Raw genomic sequence first — 19,361 nt, 5'->3', positions numbered from 1 at the left:
ATGTTTGGAGGTTCTATGTAATTTTCTAGCAAATAAATGATGATTTTTACATGTAGGAGAAAAATGTCAGAACTGGCTTGGGTGCTCAAGGATCGCCTGAAAGTGCTCCCTGCATGTTGGGCCTCTGTATGTGGCAACGCTGTGTAAAAGTCTCACACATGTGAAGGTGCTCCCTGCATGTTGGGCCTCTGTATGTTGCCATGCTGTGTAAATGTCTCACACATGTGGTATCGCCATACTCGGGAGGAATAGCAGAATGCGTTTTGGGGTGTAATTTGTGGTATGCATATGCTGTGTGTGGGAAATAACCTGCTAATATGACAGAAACGAGAAAAATGTATTTATTTTTACAGAATTTTCAGTCTTATTTCTTTTATAGCGCAAAAAAATAAAAAAAACCAACGGTGATCAAATACCACTAAAAGAAAGCTCTATTTGTGTGAAAAAAAGGACAAAAATGTCATATGGGTACAGTGTTGTATGACTGAGTAATTGTCATTCAAATTGTGAGAGCACCGAAAGCTGAAAATTGATCTGGTTAGGAAGGGGGTTTTAGTGCCCAGTGGTCAAGAGGTTAAAGACAAATCCTTTACTGTGGTGGGGGGACGTCTTGCTGATTGCAATGAGTTGATGACGACCTCATCTCTCCAAAATGTCTTCAATGGCTTCTTGTTCTGAGTCTTCAACTTAAATGATAGAAAGAAAATAATGAATAACAGTAAAATTAATAATGATAAATAAATTATAGAGTGTAAGCTTCTCTGGTGCAGAGACTGATGTGACTGGTTCAGTGTTCTCTATACAGCACTGCGGTATATGTCAGAGCTATAAAAAAGTATAATATTAGTGTGTGACTGTGGGGGGAGACATTAGAGTGTAAGCTCCTCTGGTGCAGAGACTAATGCCGCGTACACACGACATATGACATATTTTTTGCTCTAAATTTTCACGTCGTTTTTAATGTTGTCATTTTTAGAGTTGAAAATATGTTTATTGGAAATTTCGACATATCAAACAAGAAAAAAGAACAGTAAACATTAGAAGGCACAGTCCGCATACAGTCACAATAATGATTGGGGGGAAGAGTCAGCCAAATGGCTATCGCCCACAGCTAGACTCTCACCGATAAGCATAACAATAGATATGCCAACAACTGTATATACAATGAACCAATAATAAAAGAAATTATGTGCGACCACTAGGGCCTCTTCTTTTTGGCAGAGCTGCGACTGCAAACTACGGTATTGAAACACAAAAAAAAAGGGGGGAGGGAAACAAGAATACAGGAAAAATTTAAATGGAAGGGGAAAGAGGAGGGAGAAGGGGGAGAAAGTGGGGAGGCGAAGGAGAGACAGGTAACAGGGGATTCGAGGGGGGGGGGGAGTGGGCTGCCGACAAGACAATCTGGAGGGAGAGTGAGGGTGGGTGTAACTACAGGGAGAGATCCCGAATCGGGGCACCAACCCGACCCGAGGTATAGAACGATACACTAACGATCATATTGACGTTGTCATTTTTAACGTCGTAAAAAAATGGACGTGTGGACTTTAACGACGTGAAAAAAAACGTGCATGCTCAGAAGCAAGTTATGAGATGAGAGCGCTCGTTCTGGTAAAACTAGAGTTCGTAATGGAGATACGCCGCCGCAAGTTTTACGGGCAAGTACTTGCACTTGCCTGTAAAGGCGCAAGCCCGCCTAATTCAAATGATCCGGGTAGGGGGCGTGGATCATTTAAATTAGGCGCGTTCCCGCGCCGAACGTACTGCGCACTGCGCCGTCCCTAAAATTTCCCGACGTGCATTGCGCTAAATGACGTCGCAAGGACGTCATTGGTTTCGACGTGAACGTAAATGGCGTCCAGCCCCATTCACGGATGAGTTACGCAAACGACGTCCATACTTAACATTGGCTGCTCCTCCTAAAAGCAGGAGCAACGTTACGACGAAAACGAGTTACGCAAACGCCGTAAAAAACTACCGCCGGGCGCATGTACATTTGTGAATCGGCGTAAGTAGGTAATTTGCATACTCTCTACGCTGAAAACAACGGGAGCACCACCTAGCGGCCAGCGTGAGAATGCACCCTAATATACGACGGCGTAAGAGACTTATGCCAGTCGTATCTTAGGCTAATGTCGGCGTATCTAGCTTTCTGAATACAGAAAGTAGATACGCCAGCGCAGATTTGAATTTACGCGGCGTATCTATGGATACGCCGGCGTAAATTCTATCTGAATCTACCCCAGTGTGTATAACAATAATTAAGTTGAAAAAAACGTTGCTTTTTCTAGACCATTAAAAAGGGTCATGTGTATGCGGCATAAGAGCTTAGCTCATGTTACATAGTTATACCACAGTTGGGCCTACCCTTTTTTGAAGCCAATTAGAGCCTCAGGCTCTAATCACATGCTTCCAGAAAAAAAAAAAACATTGAAATCCATGTGTTCGGCACCCTGCATGTAGATTAGGGGGCCAGATGCATGGATGGGGGGGAGGGGGGCACGCCTGTGCGTCCTGCATGAGCGGCCGCCACTGGCACAATGGGTAATGGACCATTGAATGTTAATGGTTGGTTTCCTGGCTGTTTTGCTTACTCAGTAAAGCTGTTGACTTGCTCTTTCCAAAATAAGCAGTTTCAGAGCGATGATTTTGCCAAGAACCTTATAATTCCCCCTCCTGATAGGGATGATGATTTCTGTGTAGCATTTCATACTTTTAGGTAGATTCACAAAGAGTTAGGCCGGCTTATCTACAGATAAGCCGACCTAACTCTGAATCTAAGCCGGCCTATGTTTAAGTGTATTCTCTAACAGAGATACACTTAAACATATCTAAGATAGGCTGGCTTGCGCCGTTCTATCTTAGGTTGCAATGTTTCTTTTGGCCGCTAGATGGCGCTTCCATTGCGGCCGGCCTAGATTATGTAAATGAGGGGATACGCCGATTCACGACGATTCATGAGCGTACGCCGGGCCTACACCGTCGCATTACGTCGTTTCCGTACGCGATAGGCCGCCTAAAGTTATTCCATCTATGAAGTGGAATAACAATGTTAAGTATGGCCGCCGTTCCCGCCGCGAGGTTTGAATTTTTTACGTTGTTTGCGCAAGTCGTCCGCGAATCGGGAGTTACGTCGTTTACGTCCGCGTCGAAATCAATAGGCCCGTACGGCCTACTTAGCCGAAATGCGCACTGGGAAAATGTAGTCGCTCGGCGCATGCGCAGTGTCAAAAAACGTCAAAAATGTGAGGTCAAGCCTCATTTCCATAATACACGCCCCCCATCCAGTCATTTGAATTAGGCGAGCTTACGCCCGCTCGTTTTAGGCTACGCCGCCGAAAATTTGAAGGTAAGTGGTTTGAGAATCACTAATGGCCTAAAAAATTTACGGCGGTGTAGCCTAAAAAGAGTAGGCTAGGCCGTCCTAATTTTAGGCCATTCTATGTGAATCTACCCATTTGTTTTTTAGAAGTTAAGTCTTTCCTAATTAACGCACAGTCTTACCAGTGATAACTTACCGAGGGTCTAGGCAATGCATGCCACATCTCTTACAGCACTTCTTCTTTCCATCACAGTCAGCGTCCTTCGTACATTCAGTTCGGTGGTTGGATTTGCCATTCCGGTATAAGCAAAAAAAATTCATGGGTGGGCAGTTTCCAGGTTTGACAACTGGATAGAGGCAGGATATAAAATAGGTTATAATCATCACACTCTACAGTATAGCGCCCTCCTGTACCTTTTGTATTGAACTGCACTGTAATTGTGTTGTCCCCCCTATACATTGTAAAGCGCTGTGTAAACTGTTGGCACTATATAAATCATGTATTATAATAATAATAATAATAATAATAATAATAATATGGTCAGGTCAGAGGACATTCATGTAAGGAGGTGATATGACCCCTCCTACCTTTGATTACATCATAGCAATCATGGCATATAGACCTACTTGCCTTTGGAGGTTCTCATGTATCCAGGGCATGGTATAGGTAATGTTTAGACCTTTTCTATATTATTAATGACGTTTTATTGCTTATCCAAGTAGCTTCTTTAGCTCTAAAGTGTCAGGAACACACCACTGTTCTTAAAGCCACACAATTAACTTTAACCACTAATAGTAGATTTACTGCTAGCGGGCAGCAGCTGCAGGCACCCACAGTAGATTACAGCCATTGTGAGAGGCCAGGGTATAGGGTGACCACATTTCCAAACTACCATTCAGGGACACCCTCCCTTCCCAAAAATCAGCTTGTGCTGTAACGAAACACATCACAGTGATTGGACACAAGAGGCGGGATTTATGATTTGTCCAACCACAAGCAGGGGGCGGGGATTGTGCTCCTCCAGGCATTCCCGGCCAGGACAAGTACTGTCAGTGAGTAAAGCGGTGATGGGGGCATCAGATTGGCCCGTGTGGGGGTGGCTGTGTCAGTTTCATTCCGGGACACTGTATTGTCCTGGAATGAATGTGCCCGGGACAGACCTGCAAAATGCGGGACTGTCCCGGGCAAGCGGGGACACGTGGTCACCTTACCGGTCATAGCGATCACAAGATTAATATGTAAACAAAACAGTCATGAATGCCTTCAATGCATGAATGATTTACCTACTATTTTGATGCTGTGAGTGGCCCACAGCCATCACATGGTACCTGGGCCAACCACAGCACCCTGTACCATGTGATTAGCTTTAGCCAAATCACACATCACAATAGTAAGTAAGATCTCATGAATGAAAGCCATTCATGACAGCTAAAACTATTGCTTTTAACCGTGATCATCACTATTATAGTGGAACATTGGATTGCGAGTGTAACGGAACGTCCCACACCCCGCTTGAGGGCTTCAGTCATATACCGCTTCTTATCAGTCTGGACATAGATATCAGATATTCCAGCTGTTCTCAACACACAACGAGACGAGACTTGTTTGTCTGCTGAACATGGAGTGTTTAATAGGACCAAGAATGCAACCTTATATACAGTTTAAAGAGGAGGTAACCAGAACATAAATTAACATGAGCTAATTAACTAATCATTTACCCAGACTAGGCGAGTAGACGTCACGTCTCCTCGCTCACCTGCTATACAATACGCATTATCATAAGTGTAAACACAGGCCATTTTCACACAATAGCATGGTCTCCGGCGCCCCCCCCCCACCTCTGGCCACATGCGGTATTGCATGCCATAGAAGTCAATGTGGAACAAATGATTTTCGCTACCATTGACATCTATGTGATGTGTCATTTGATACACGAGTGCTTTGGATTATAAGCATTCTCCTGCAATGGATTATGCTCGTAATCCAAGGTTCCACTGTATAAGCAATAATAGTGTAAAAAAAAAAAAATAATCCCTGAATCCCTTTAAAAAAAAAAAAAATGGTTTAATAAATTTAATAAAATATTATTTACTTATTTGTTAATTTTTTTTACATACTGTCACCAATTGGTATCCCTGCCACATATCATATGATACTGCTGTTCTGCACTGATGACAGTTATGTTAATCTCTCCATTGTTTTTTTAAACTGTGAAAAAAAAATTACAACTTCAAAAAACCTTGCCATGCCTCTTACTAAATACCTCAGACTGCTACTTTACTTTTCAAAAAAGCTGTAATTTGGGGGGTGTCTGCAGTGCCCTGGAAATTTAGGATTGAGCGATTTTCAAATAAATATACCAGGCTTCGCTGCTGTCCAATTCGGACCACGGTGATCCCACCATTTAGTAGCCCTTTCTTCCCTCACAGAGCCGACAGCGGGAGGCAGGACAGTTCTGGATTGAGGGTGAGAGCTGCCTGAGGTTAACAAGCAAGTGGTTGGCTGCTAGGATGAAGGGTGGTCCTAGCAACTACTCACTATCTTGCAGTTCCCGCCCTCCATCCACATATGTTGTGCCTCTTTTCTGTCTATTTCAGATAGGACAGTAAGAGGGGCCAAATTTGAAGGGCGGCTGATATGAAAAGGAGCTGAGGACTGAATAAGTGAGGGGGGTGGGGGGCGAGGTGAGGATTGTAATGTGGGGGGCTGAGGACATGAAAGTGGGGGGGCTGAGGACTGTTTAGTAGTTTAGTAACACTTTAAGTATCATAGGAAATACTTAGCACCATCTAGAGGCCAAATGGGGTATTTAGCATTTCAAATGTTGGTGAGCTACTGAGTAAATTTAAAGTTAATTCCCTTCACTGTTGCTCTTTCCTGGGAACTCCTATCCCCAGCACTGGTCCCTGGCAGTGTATAGACTACAACGGCAGCCTTGTGATTTGGGCATACTAATAAAGAGCTATTTGCCACTCTGAAGACTCTTCCATTGGGTCAACCTTCTGGTGGGTGCCAATCAGTGGCTGCTGGTGCTCAATATTGTGGAAGGGGGGCACTCACACTACACCCCCCGGTGCTCACTTGATTGGCGACCCACTCAACCGCTTGGTGTGTGATCGGGAATGTGGAGATTGACTCGATCTACTCAACCCCCCGGCACGTGATCCACGGCCTTACCTTATGCTGTGGTGCTGTGGTACATGTGTGGGGAGGAGACCGATGGCAAGCTGAATCCGAGGTAGGGTTCCAGGAAGAGGCTGATGGGGCAGTTTCTTCGCCTCTCTGTCTAACAGGAAGTGGGTTCTGAGACCCAAATTGGCCAGGAGCTTCTCCTCCTGGCCAATCAGTTCTCAGGACCCGCTTCCTGATTGGCCGGGAGGAGAAGCAGGAAGACATTATTATATATATAATATTAAATTGCTAATGTCACAAAACAGGGCGGGCTCAGGGCGTAGTGCTCTGCTCCCCAAGCCCACTTTTTTTTTAAGCCGACTCTAATAATTTTCTTTACAGAAAAACTCCTATTGAAATCCATTCGTCCAGCACCCTACATGGAGATTAGGGGCCGGGTGCATGGATTAGGGGGCGGTGCCCCTGCGCCCCTAATGAGTGCGCCACCACTGGTGCCAAGCCAAACAAAGGCTCCTCCTATGCACCAAGCTATCGGTACATAACAAAAAAGAAGAGAGCTGGTGGCATTTCATTCAAATCCAACACAACTATAAGGCCCCGTACACACCATAGAATCCATCCGCAGATAAATCCCAGCAAATGGGTTTCAGCGGATCTGTTTAATGATTCGACGCATGCGTGGAATTCCTTATATGACAGCGTCGCGCACGTCGCCGCGTCATAATCGCGGCGACGGCGCGACACGTCATCGCCAGAGGATTTCGTCGCGGATTTCAATGCGATGGTGTGTACACTCCATCGCATTAAATCCGCCGAAATCCTCGAGAGGATTTATCTGTGGAAACGGTCCGCTGGACCGTATTCGCGGATAAATTCTATCGTGTGTATGGGGCCTCACTTTATTGTTCTGAAAAGACAAACACAATGCCCCACCTTGAGTCTCCTCCACTGATGTGTTTCACTCAAGCCTGGGCTTAAACTTAGAGATGGCAACGTTAAACTTAGTCTGGGTGAATTGATGGAAAAAGAGAAGGAGGAGGTTCCAGGTGGGGCTTATCTGTCCAAAACAATAAAGTTACAGTTGAATTTTAACGGAGTGCAACAGACTGGGAAAGCCAGTTATTTCTCGTGCCCGGGAATACGCAGGTGCTGCACAAAGCCTTTCATTTTTATGGCAGGCTGTATGTGGCAACTGCAGCTCCCAGGGTGCAGGAAACCAGCAGAGTCTGTGTGCCTAAAAAAATGTCCATGTGCTTACCCTTGGGCATACTTTATGTTAAAGTGTATATCAAGCCAATGACTTTTCTTCTGTTTTTTTATGTAGTGGGGGGAGGATTAGAACCCATGGACTGTCCCATTTGAAAAATCCAGGCTGCATAGAAATGTTGCTGGGGGGCCCCCTTCAAAATTTTGCAAGTAGGGTTGACTCACCCACAGGATCCCGGCATTTGTTGACGCAGAGCTCACTGCAGCACTTCTGCCGACCTCCACAGTGTTCATCTTCCTTGCAGGTGGTTTTGTCGAGAGATGGACATTTGAACAGTTTGACAGAATTCGGCGCCCCTACATGAGGACACTGTCCACTTTTTTCAGCTGAAAGAAATAGAAACATATTTTTGAAATTACGGTTATTCATTCATAGGGTTGCATGCAGGGGTGTCTATAGCGTCGGGCACCCAGGGAAAGGTGCCCCAAGTCCTGACACTGATCACCCCAAGGAACAGTTGAGAGTGTGGCTACATTAGGGTGACCACATTTTTTCCAAACTACCATTCAGGGACACCCCCCGCCCCCGCGCGTCCACCCTCGCACCAGCCCAAAAAAATATAATTTTTGATACTTTTTTGATACCACCTCTGTCCTGGACCTCTATCTGCCAAATTCCTGAAAACTGCCGAAGCCGCCCCCCACTCGGCCGAGCGGGGGTGTACCTTCATGAAGAAGATTTGGGGTTCTGCTTACTAGTTTGTTGGCCCCACTGCTTCCTGAACTTCTGGGCCTGGCCCTGATCCTTAGGCTTTGTGGCTGTCTGCGAACGCATTCGCCACTGCCTGGACAATGGCCCAGGAGCTGGAGAGAGAGAACGCTTAAAACAAGGACGCTTGTTTTTCTTTATATCCGGCAACAGAGTAGTCTTGCCGCTTGATATCTTCTGGATATATTTTTCTAAATCATCCCCAAAAAGCTGTTCCCCATGAAAAGGGAAACTGGTCAAAGGTTTTTTACATGGGGCCTCTGCCGACCAGTGTTTCAGCCAAAGAATTCTACGCATGTGTACTAGCTGGAGTGTAAGGCGAGATGCTTGCTGTATAGAATCCCTAATGGCGTCTACTGCGAAACATAAAGCCTTGGGCATATTCTCCCAAAATGTGGCTTGCTCAGAGGGCAGGTCTTTTTTTTTTTTAAGTGTATTTTGTGCGTGTACTCGAGAGAGGAGCCGGACTGCAGGAGTTGGGAGTAGGCAGGCCTCCCCCAGAGGTAATCTGCCACCTTTCTCCATGCCCCGGGTGGCAATGGTGGTCCTCCCACACAGCCCGCCCTACCTGCTCCGCTTTGAAGCCCAACAGGGGCAGAGGGACTCCCTATAAGGGAGTGAGAGGATCTAGCCCACTCAACCAGCCCCGTTAGTCCTTCGCCTCTCTTTTTAGAGACCGCGTGGTCAAAGTGCGTGCATGTTAACCCAATTTCGAGTGCTTGTAAGTGTGGTGGTTTTGTGGGAGGGGGGTGGGCGTACTAAGCGCAGGCTTACCTCGCATAGCACACCCACTGGGAGCCGGGCTGAGACCACCAAACTCAATTCACATGTAGCTGAGACCGGGATCCGAACCCCTAGCTGCAGAGGTGAATGGCTTGTCAGCGCAGTGCCAATCGCGTTGAGCCACAGCAGCTCGAGGGCAGGTGTTTTAACCCTTCCTTTACTTGATCCCTTAGGACTTGACATATACCCACTGCTGCCACTGCAGGTTGGGTTACTGCGCCTGCCAGGAGAAAGGAAGATTTTAATAAAGATTCCAATTTCTTCTCAGAAGGATCTTTGAATACCTGGGCATTGTCTACCAGACAGGTCAAGCTCTTATTTACGCAAGAGTCTGCCGTTTCCACTGAAGCCAGACTCCACCTCTTGGTAAACTTTTCCTCCATTGGATAAAGAACCTCAAATTTCCTAGGAGGAGAGAATCACTTGTCTGGATGCTTCCAGTCTGCGTAAATCAGTTTCTCCAATAGAGGATGAAGCAGAAAGGAACCAGTAGTCTGTGGGGATTTTAAAGACCCCAGTGCAGGCACAGGTGAATCAGTTAATTCAGAGGGAGGCAACTTAAATGCAGAGCGAACCATCTCAGTATAATATTGCACCTGCAATTGTTGTGCCCGGGAAGTTGAAAAAAATTCCTCTGAAACATCTGAATCCTCAGTCTTGTCCTTATCCTCTGATAGAGGTATGTCCTCCTCACCCTCATCAGATTTTTCTGAAGGGAGATCTGAAGCAACTGAAGGTACTCTACCACGCTTTTCACCTTGTGAGGATTTAGCGATTAATGAGGCGAGTCTCCCTTCTAAATTGCTAAGGGCAACAGCCAAAGAGTCCTCTGCCGGAGTCAATAGCTCATCCTGCTCAGGTGCATTATAAATTACCGGAGAGGAAGGTACCAAGCGGGCCCGGGTAGAGGATCTCGTCTTAGGTGGCGATGTTTTTTTGTCTTTTTTAATCCCTGTATTTTTACCAAACAACAAAGCCAAGGTACTATCAACTGTGTATACTTCTGTGCTAGTTAAAGTGGATGTAAACCCCAATGTAGAGAATAAGATTTCCTATCATCTGTGCCCAGTCTTGCCACACAGAGTTAATCCAGCTCTGAGTAATCCTCTTTTTATTGTTCAGGTAAATAAAACCGACTTCCAGATAAAAACCAAAGTCCTTGCTTGAGTGACAGGTTATTTACATATCTCGTGCACTGCTTGTAGACATGCACAGCTTCTGTAAAAAGTGCTCAATTCACATCCCCCTCCCCTCTTCCCTCCAGCTCTATGTATATTCTGATGGCTCTTGCATTTTCTCATGGCACTGAACTGTGACTCACCCCATATTTTGAAAACATTTAATCAAAACACAGGGGAGGGGATGTGAATTGTGCACTTTTTTTCAGAAGCAAGGACTTTGGTTTTTATCTGGAAGTCTGTTGTATTTCACTGTACAATAAAAGATGATTGCTCAGAGCTGGATTAACTCTGTGTGGCAAGACTGGGCACAGATTATAGGAAATCTTATACTCTATATTATGACATAAGCATTTTTTTTGGGGGGGTTTACATCTACTTTAATCCTACAGTATGCAACTAATCACACAGTTTCATGCTAAGTGGGTGTCCTCTTTTGGGGGTCACCGCGGGTATTGCGTGCCAACCTTCAGGGATGAGGGTTTCTACGCATGTGTACTAGCTGGAGTGTAAGGCGAGATGCTTGCTGTATAGAATCCCTAATGGCGTCTACTGCGAAACATAAAGCCTTGGGCATATTCTCCCAAAATGTGGCTTGCTCAGAGGGCAGGTCTTTTTTTTTTTTTAAGTGTATTTTGTGCGTGTACTCGAGAGAGGAGCCGGACTGCAGGAGTTGGGAGTAGGCAGGCCTCCCCCAGAGGTAATCTGCCACCTTTCTCCATGCCCCGGGTGGCAATGGTGGTCCTCCCACACAGCCCGCCCTACCTGCTCCGCTTTGAAGCCCAACAGGGGCAGAGGGACTCCCTATAAGGGAGTGAGAGGATCTAGCCCACTCAACCAGCCCCGTTAGTCCTTCGCCTCTCTTTTTAGAGACCGCGTGGTCAAAGTGCGTGCATGTTAACCCAATTTCGAGTGCTTGTAAGTGTGGTGGTTTTGTGGGAGGGGGGTGGGCGTACTAAGCGCAGGCTTACCTCGCATAGCACACCCACTGGGAGCCGGGCTGAGACCACCAAACTCAATTCACATGTAGCTGAGACCGGGATCCGAACCCCTAGCTGCAGAGGTGAATGGCTTGTCAGCGCAGTGCCAATCGCGTTGAGCCACAGCAGCTCGAGGGCAGGTGTTTTAACCCTTCCTTTACTTGATCCCTTAGGACTTGACATATACCCACTGCTGCCACTGCAGGTTGGGTTACTGCGCCTGCCAGGAGAAAGGAAGATTTTAATAAAGATTCCAATTTCTTCTCAGAAGGATCTTTGAATACCTGGGCATTGTCTACCAGACAGGTCAAGCTCTTATTTACGCAAGAGTCTGCCGTTTCCACTGAAGCCAGACTCCACCTCTTGGTAAACTTTTCCTCCATTGGATAAAGAACCTCAAATTTCCTAGGAGGAGAGAATCACTTGTCTGGATGCTTCCAGTCTGCGTAAATCAGTTTCTCCAATAGAGGATGAAGCAGAAAGGAACCAGTAGTCTGTGGGGATTTTAAAGACCCCAGTGCAGGCACAGGTGAATCAGTTAATTCAGAGGGAGGCAACTTAAATGCAGAGCGAACCATCTCAGTATAATATTGCACCTGCAATTGTTGTGCCCGGGAAGTTGAAAAAAATTCCTCTGAAACATCTGAATCCTCAGTCTTGTCCTTATCCTCTGATAGAGGTATGTCCTCCTCACCCTCATCAGATTTTTCTGAAGGGAGATCTGAAGCAACTGAAGGTACTCTACCACGCTTTTCACCTTGTGAGGATTTAGCGATTAATGAGGCGAGTCTCCCTTCTAAATTGCTAAGGGCAACAGCCAAAGAGTCCTCTGCCGGAGTCAATAGCTCATCCTGCTCAGGTGCATTATAAATTACCGGAGAGGAAGGTACCAAGCGGGCCCGGGTAGAGGATCTCGTCTTAGGTGGCGATGTTTTTTTGTCTTTTTTAATCCCTGTATTTTTACCAAACAACAAAGCCAAGGTACTATCAACTGTGTATACTTCTGTGCTAGTTAAAGTGGATGTAAACCCCAATGTAGAGAATAAGATTTCCTATCATCTGTGCCCAGTCTTGCCACACAGAGTTAATCCAGCTCTGAGTAATCCTCTTTTTATTGTTCAGGTAAATAAAACCGACTTCCAGATAAAAACCAAAGTCCTTGCTTGAGTGACAGGTTATTTACATATCTCGTGCACTGCTTGTAGACATGCACAGCTTCTGTAAAAAGTGCTCAATTCACATCCCCCTCCCCTCTTCCCTCCAGCTCTATGTATATTCTGATGGCTCTTGCATTTTCTCATGGCACTGAACTGTGACTCACCCCATATTTTGAAAACATTTAATCAAAACACAGGGGAGGGGATGTGAATTGTGCACTTTTTTTCAGAAGCAAGGACTTTGGTTTTTATCTGGAAGTCTGTTGTATTTCACTGTACAATAAAAGATGATTGCTCAGAGCTGGATTAACTCTGTGTGGCAAGACTGGGCACAGATTATAGGAAATCTTATACTCTATATTATGACATAAGCATTTTTTTTGGGGGGGTTTACATCTACTTTAATCCTACAGTATGCAACTAATCACACAGTTTCATGCTAAGTGGGTGTCCTCTTTTGGGGGTCACCGCGGGTATTGCGTGCCAACCTTCAGGGATGAGGGTTTCTACGCATGTGTACTAGCTGGAGTGTAAGGCGAGATGCTTGCTGTATAGAATCCCTAATGGCGTCTACTGCGAAACATAAAGCCTTGGGCATATTCTCCCAAAATGTGGCTTGCTCAGAGGGCAGGTCTTTTTTTTTTTTAAGTGTATTTTGTGCGTGTACTCGAGAGAGGAGCCGGACTGCAGGAGTTGGGAGTAGGCAGGCCTCCCCCAGAGGTAATCTGCCACCTTTCTCCATGCCCCGGGTGGCAATGGTGGTCCTCCCACACAGCCCGCCCTACCTGCTCCGCTTTGAAGCCCAACAGGGGCAGAGGGACTCCCTATAAGGGAGTGAGAGGATCTAGCCCACTCAACCAGCCCCGTTAGTCCTTCGCCTCTCTTTTTAGAGACCGCGTGGTCAAAGTGCGTGCATGTTAACCCAATTTCGAGTGCTTGTAAGTGTGGTGGTTTTGTGGGAGGGGGGTGGGCGTACTAAGCGCAGGCTTACCTCGCATAGCACACCCACTGGGAGCCGGGCTGAGACCACCAAACTCAATTCACATGTAGCTGAGACCGGGATCCGAACCCCTAGCTGCAGAGGTGAATGGCTTGTCAGCGCAGTGCCAATCGCGTTGAGCCACAGCAGCTCGAGGGCAGGTGTTTTAACCCTTCCTTTACTTGATCCCTTAGGACTTGACATATACCCACTGCTGCCACTGCAGGTTGGGTTACTGCGCCTGCCAGGAGAAAGGAAGATTTTAATAAAGATTCCAATTTCTTCTCAGAAGGATCTTTGAATACCTGGGCATTGTCTACCAGACAGGTCAAGCTCTTATTTACGCAAGAGTCTGCCGTTTCCACTGAAGCCAGACTCCACCTCTTGGTAAACTTTTCCTCCATTGGATAAAGAACCTCAAATTTCCTAGGAGGAGAGAATCACTTGTCTGGATGCTTCCAGTCTGCGTAAATCAGTTTCTCCAATAGAGGATGAAGCAGAAAGGAACCAGTAGTCTGTGGGGATTTTAAAGACCCCAGTGCAGGCACAGGTGAATCAGTTAATTCAGAGGGAGGCAACTTAAATGCAGAGCGAACCATCTCAGTATAATATTGCACCTGCAATTGTTGTGCCCGGGAAGTTGAAAAAAATTCCTCTGAAACATCTGAATCCTCAGTCTTGTCCTTATCCTCTGATAGAGGTATGTCCTCCTCACCCTCATCAGATTTTTCTGAAGGGAGATCTGAAGCAACTGAAGGTACTCTACCACGCTTTTCACCTTGTGAGGATTTAGCGATTAATGAGGCGAGTCTCCCTTCTAAATTGCTAAGGGCAACAGCCAAAGAGTCCTCTGCCGGAGTCAATAGCTCATCCTGCTCAGGTGCATTATAAATTACCGGAGAGGAAGGTACCAAGCGGGCCCGGGTAGAGGATCTCGTCTTAGGTGGCGATGTTTTTTTGTCTTTTTTAATCCCTGTATTTTTACCAAACAACAAAGCCAAGGTACTATCAACTGTGTATACTTCTGTGCTAGTTAAAGTGGATGTAAACCCCAATGTAGAGAATAAGATTTCCTATCATCTGTGCCCAGTCTTGCCACACAGAGTTAATCCAGCTCTGAGTAATCCTCTTTTTATTGTTCAGGTAAATAAAACCGACTTCCAGATAAAAACCAAAGTCCTTGCTTGAGTGACAGGTTATTTACATATCTCATGCACTGCTTGCAGACATACACAGCTTCTGTAAAAAGTGCTCAATTCACATCCCCCTCCCCTCTTCCCTCCAGCTCTATGTATATTCTGATGGCTCTTGCATTTTCTCATGGCACTGAACTGTGACTCACCCCATATTTTGAAAACATTTAATCAAAACACAGGGGAGGGGATGTGAATTGTGCACTTTTTTTCAGAAGCAAGGACTTTGGTTTTTATCTGGAAGTCTGTTGTATTTCACTGTACAATAAAAGATGATTGCTCAGAGCTGGATTAACTCTGTGTGGCAAGACTGGGCACAGATTATAGGAAATCTTATACTCTATATTATGACATAAGCATTTTTTTTGGGGGGGTTTACATCTACTTTAATCCTACAGTATGCAACTAATCACACAGTTTCATGCTAAGTGGGTGTCCTCTTTTGGGGGTCACCGCGGGTATTGCGTGCCAACCTTCAGGGATGAGGGTTTCTACTTGAAGGATGCCTCTTCCCTGGGGCTTGTAAAAGACTCTGCCAGGACTTTTAGCGTTTGAAAAAAAGCGAAAGTCCTGGACCCTAGAGCCCAGTCCTCCAAAGAGAGACATTACAGGCGATACCTCGTGCACGAGGCCCGGATACCATCCAATGGGGCGTAATAAATTAAGCATCTTGGATGGACCCGAAGTATAGCTCTTTTGCCCAAAAAGGGCCTCCATGGCAGAGCTTCCTTTAGCACTTATTCTCATTGCATTCAATCTTCTTAGAAACTGGCGAAAAAACTGAGGTACTTCCTGTATGGGAGGGGTTAAATGTAGGGAAACTTGTTCTCATAGGTTGTGCCAGTGTCCAATCGCCTCTGGTGATCATACAACCCACTATGTAATGACTAAAGGCTCTGTGTCCCGTGGTGTACGATAAAGAAAAACAGCTTGCTAACACAAACAATGCTTAGTAATGAAAATTCTTTATATGCTATGCTTTAAGATGATCAGATTTCATATGCCTATTTAACTATTCATTGTGAATGACTGCCCTTCACTGCATGTGGCTTACAGGTTGGTTGAGGTGAAGGAGCTCAGCTCTAAAAGGCAATGGGGTTGATTTACTAAAGGCAGTTGCTCCAGAGCTTAGTACATGAGCAGAAGCTCTACTGACTTCCATCATCCAAAAATGCAGTTTTATTCTGTTTATTTGTCGTGCACGTGATTGGGTATTCTTTGCAAAGTGAAGCTTTACCTCATTTACTACTAAGGGACTATATACAAGATTTTAGTAATGAGCACGGTATCATTGGCAGTAATCAGCATGGATTTATGAAGAATCGTTCTTGCCAAACCAATCTATTAACCTTCTATAAGGAGGTGAGCTGTCATCTAGATAAAGGAAGGCCCGTAGATGTGGTGTATCTGGATTTTGCAAAAGCATTTGACACAGTTCCCCATAAATGTTTACTAGGGGTGCAACGGATCGTCACCGATCCGTGATCCGAACGGGTCACCCCGTTCGGATCGGCACACCACGCGATCCGCGGAGCGCTCCGGAGCCTAGCTCCGGAGCAGCGGCCATCTTGCTCCACCCCAACCAATCACAGAGCGGCTGTGATTGGTTGGATGGGATGTCCCGTCTCTGCACCTGATTGGCCACCGTGATGAGCGCCCTCTCTGATTGGAAGGCTGCCCGGATTGGCTGGTTTTCTTGGCGCGCTCTGGGAATCAGGATGAACGTGTGGAGCTTGAGGGGGAAAAGTGAGCGCCGCTATGAAGGACGGGGACTCAGTGTTCTTTACTAGTGTGGGGGCAATGTTGGAGTGGTCTGGAACAGTGATGGTGATGACTAGTGGGGGACAATCGTGGACATTACAGTGCAAGTACAGTGAGTTGGATGTTGGACTGGCTATTATATTACAGTGATTACTAGTGGGGGCAATGTTAAACTGGCTATTATATTACAGTGATTACTAGTGGGGGCAATGTTAAACTGGCTATTATATTACAGTGATTAGTAGTGGGGGCAATGTTAAACTGGCTATTATTACAGTGTTTACTAGTTTGGGGGCAATGTTGGACTGGAATAGTGATGGTGATGACTAGTGGGGGACAATGGAGGACATTAAAGTGACGAGTGGGGGGCAATGGTGGACATTACCATATAGAGCCATTGGCCCAGCTGGAGCCCAGACTTGAATCCGAAAATGATCCGATTCGTGACTCCTGATCCGAGGATCGATCCGATCCGTGAGTTTTTTTTTTTTTTTATATATTTAAAGGTTTTTATTGAACGTTTTTTCAAATAACAACATGACATTGAACAATGGTACATGCAAAAGATGAGTCAATTCCATCTAACATACCCGAGCCGGGAGAATATCTCCCCTATCCCCAAAAAACGTATTCAGTGAAATCCTCCAGAACAGGCAAACAGTAGTGTTAAAACCAGTCGTGTGAGCGCCATTTCAATGCTCCTACTTATAAGTTAGTACCGCTCAAGGCCCATAACCCATCCGTGAGTTTTTTGATCTGTTGCACCCCTAATGTTTACTGTACAAAATAAAGACTGTTGGCATGGACCATAGGGTGAGTACATGGATTGAAAACTGGCTACAAGGGCGAGTTCAGAGGGTGGGGATAAATGGGGAGGACTCTGAATGGTCAGGGGTGGGTAGTGGGGTCCCTCAGGGTTCTGTCCTGAGACCAATCCTGTTTAATTTGTTCATAAACGACCTGGAGGATGGGGTAAACTGTACAATCTCTGTATTTGCGGACCATACTAAGCTAAGCAGGGCAATAACTTATCCGCAGGATGTGAAAACCTTGCAAAAATATCTGAACAAATGAATGGGGTGGGCAACTACATGGCAAATGAGGTTCAATGTAGAAAAATGTAAAATAATGCATTTGGGTGGCAAAAGTATGAATGCAATCTACTCACTAGGGGGAGAACCTCTGGGGGAATCTAGGATGGAAAAGGATCTGGGGGTCCTAGTAGATGATAAGCTCAGCAATGTCATGCAATACCAAGCTGCTGCTAACAAAGCAAACAGAATATTGGCATTCATTAAAAAGGGGATCAACTACAGGGATAAAATGATAATTCTCCCGATCTACAAGACTCTGGTCCGGCCGCATCTGGAGTATGCTGTCCAGTTCTGGGCACCAGTCCTCAGGAAGGATGTACTGGAAATGGAGCGAGTACAAAGAAGGGCAACAAAGCTAATAAAGGGTCTGGAGGATGTTAATTATGAGGTAAGGTTGCAAGCTCAGGACTTTTTCTCTCTGTAGAAGAGACGCTTGAGAGGGGATATGGTACAAATACCATACTGGTGACCCCACAATAGGGATAAAACTTTTTTTGTGGAAGGGAACAAGACACATAGCCACTCATTAAAATTAGAAGAAAAGAGGTTTAACCTTAAACTATGTAGAGGGTTCTTTACTGTAAGATCGGCAAGGATGTGGAATTCCCTTCCACAGGCGGTGGTCTCAGCAGGGGGGCATTAATGGTTTCAAGAAACTATTAGATAAGCACCTGAATGACCACAACATACAGAGATATACAAGGTAATACTGACATATAATCACACACAAAGGTTGGACTTGATGGCCTTGTGTCTTTTTTCAACCTCACCTACTATGTAACTATATATACTAAGGTCTGGAGCAAATGCACTTTGCAAAATTCACAGTCTATTTGCCTTTAGTAAATCAACCCCACAGTGTCCAATCCCCTCCCCATCACAAAATTACTTACCGGAAGACTCGGCTTGAAGCAGGATGATTCCCAGGAGGACGGAGAGGGCTCCAAACGTAGACGGTCTCATGGTTGCGTATCGGAGTGAATATCTGGTTGTAGCTCCATCTCTAGTTTCTCTCTAATTTATATCAGGAACTCTGATGGCAAGAAAGTGGCAGAACAGGAATAAGAACTGGTTGTGTTTCCTAGTCTGTCATTCTCTTCTTTGAGGTGTAGAGCATCCGATATTACAGCATATTTATGTTTTTTATTCATAGCAGCCACGCCAGTTGTTTTATTGCAAGTATCAATTAACTTAAGACTTTCTAATTACTTTCCTTATACCGAAAATAATGAGAGCAATGATGTTGTTGTTATATTGCAAAAGAAAACACTTAGGCCCAGATTCACGTATCTGGGCGTATCTTTGTGCGGGCGTAGCCTATCCTAGATACGCTACGCCGCCGTAACTTAGAGAGGCGAGTACCGTATTCACAAAGAACTTGCGCCCTAAGTTACGCTGGCGTAGCGTAAATGGGCCGGAGTAAGCCCGCCTAATTCAAACTAGGCTGGTAGGGGGCGTGTTGTATGATAATGAATCGTGACCCCACGTAAATGACGCACCTAACGAACGGCGCATGCGCGCGCATGCTCAGTATCACTTCAAATTTTCTCCCTAACTTACGCCGGTTCAATGTTTAGTCGACGTGAGCGTAATATTGGTAATAGGTTCTACAATGTAAATATATAATAGTATCATAGTAACATAAGAAACAAGAAACGATATACAGTGATGAAAATAAGTATTTGAACACCCTGCTATTTTGCAAGTTCTCCCACTTGGAAATCATGGAGGGGTCTGAAATTGTCATCGTAGGTGCATGTCCACTGTGAGAGACATAATCAAAAAAAAATTACAGAAATCACAATT

General features: G+C 45.4%; 1 protein-coding gene across 2 annotated transcripts; it reads right to left on the bottom strand.

Annotated features, from left to right (window-relative positions):
- Positions 1-505: 505 nt before the first annotated feature.
- On the bottom strand, positions 506-18,595 carry LOC120935986 (whey acidic protein-like). Of its 2 annotated transcripts, none has more exons than XM_040348044.1 (4): positions 18,449-18,595; positions 7,887-8,048; positions 3,519-3,669; positions 506-694 (listed from the first exon to the last, which is right to left on the bottom strand). In XM_040348044.1, exons 1-4 carry the CDS (start codon positions 18,516-18,518, stop codon positions 688-690), a joined length of 390 nt encoding a protein of 129 aa, XP_040203978.1. In that variant the 5' UTR covers positions 18,519-18,595; the 3' UTR covers positions 506-687. The 2 variants fall into 2 exon arrangements, with proteins under 2 accessions (XP_040203978.1, XP_040203979.1); XM_040348045.1 differs by having other exon boundaries at positions 506-686; positions 18,449-18,593.
- Between the last annotated feature and the right edge of the window lie 766 nt (positions 18,596-19,361).

The sequence above is a fragment of the Rana temporaria genome, chromosome 4 (assembly GCF_905171775.1).
Source record: "Rana temporaria chromosome 4, aRanTem1.1, whole genome shotgun sequence".
Lineage (NCBI taxonomy): Eukaryota > Metazoa > Chordata > Amphibia > Anura > Ranidae > Rana > Rana temporaria.
This window is presented reverse-complemented; position numbering and strand designations above follow the sequence as displayed.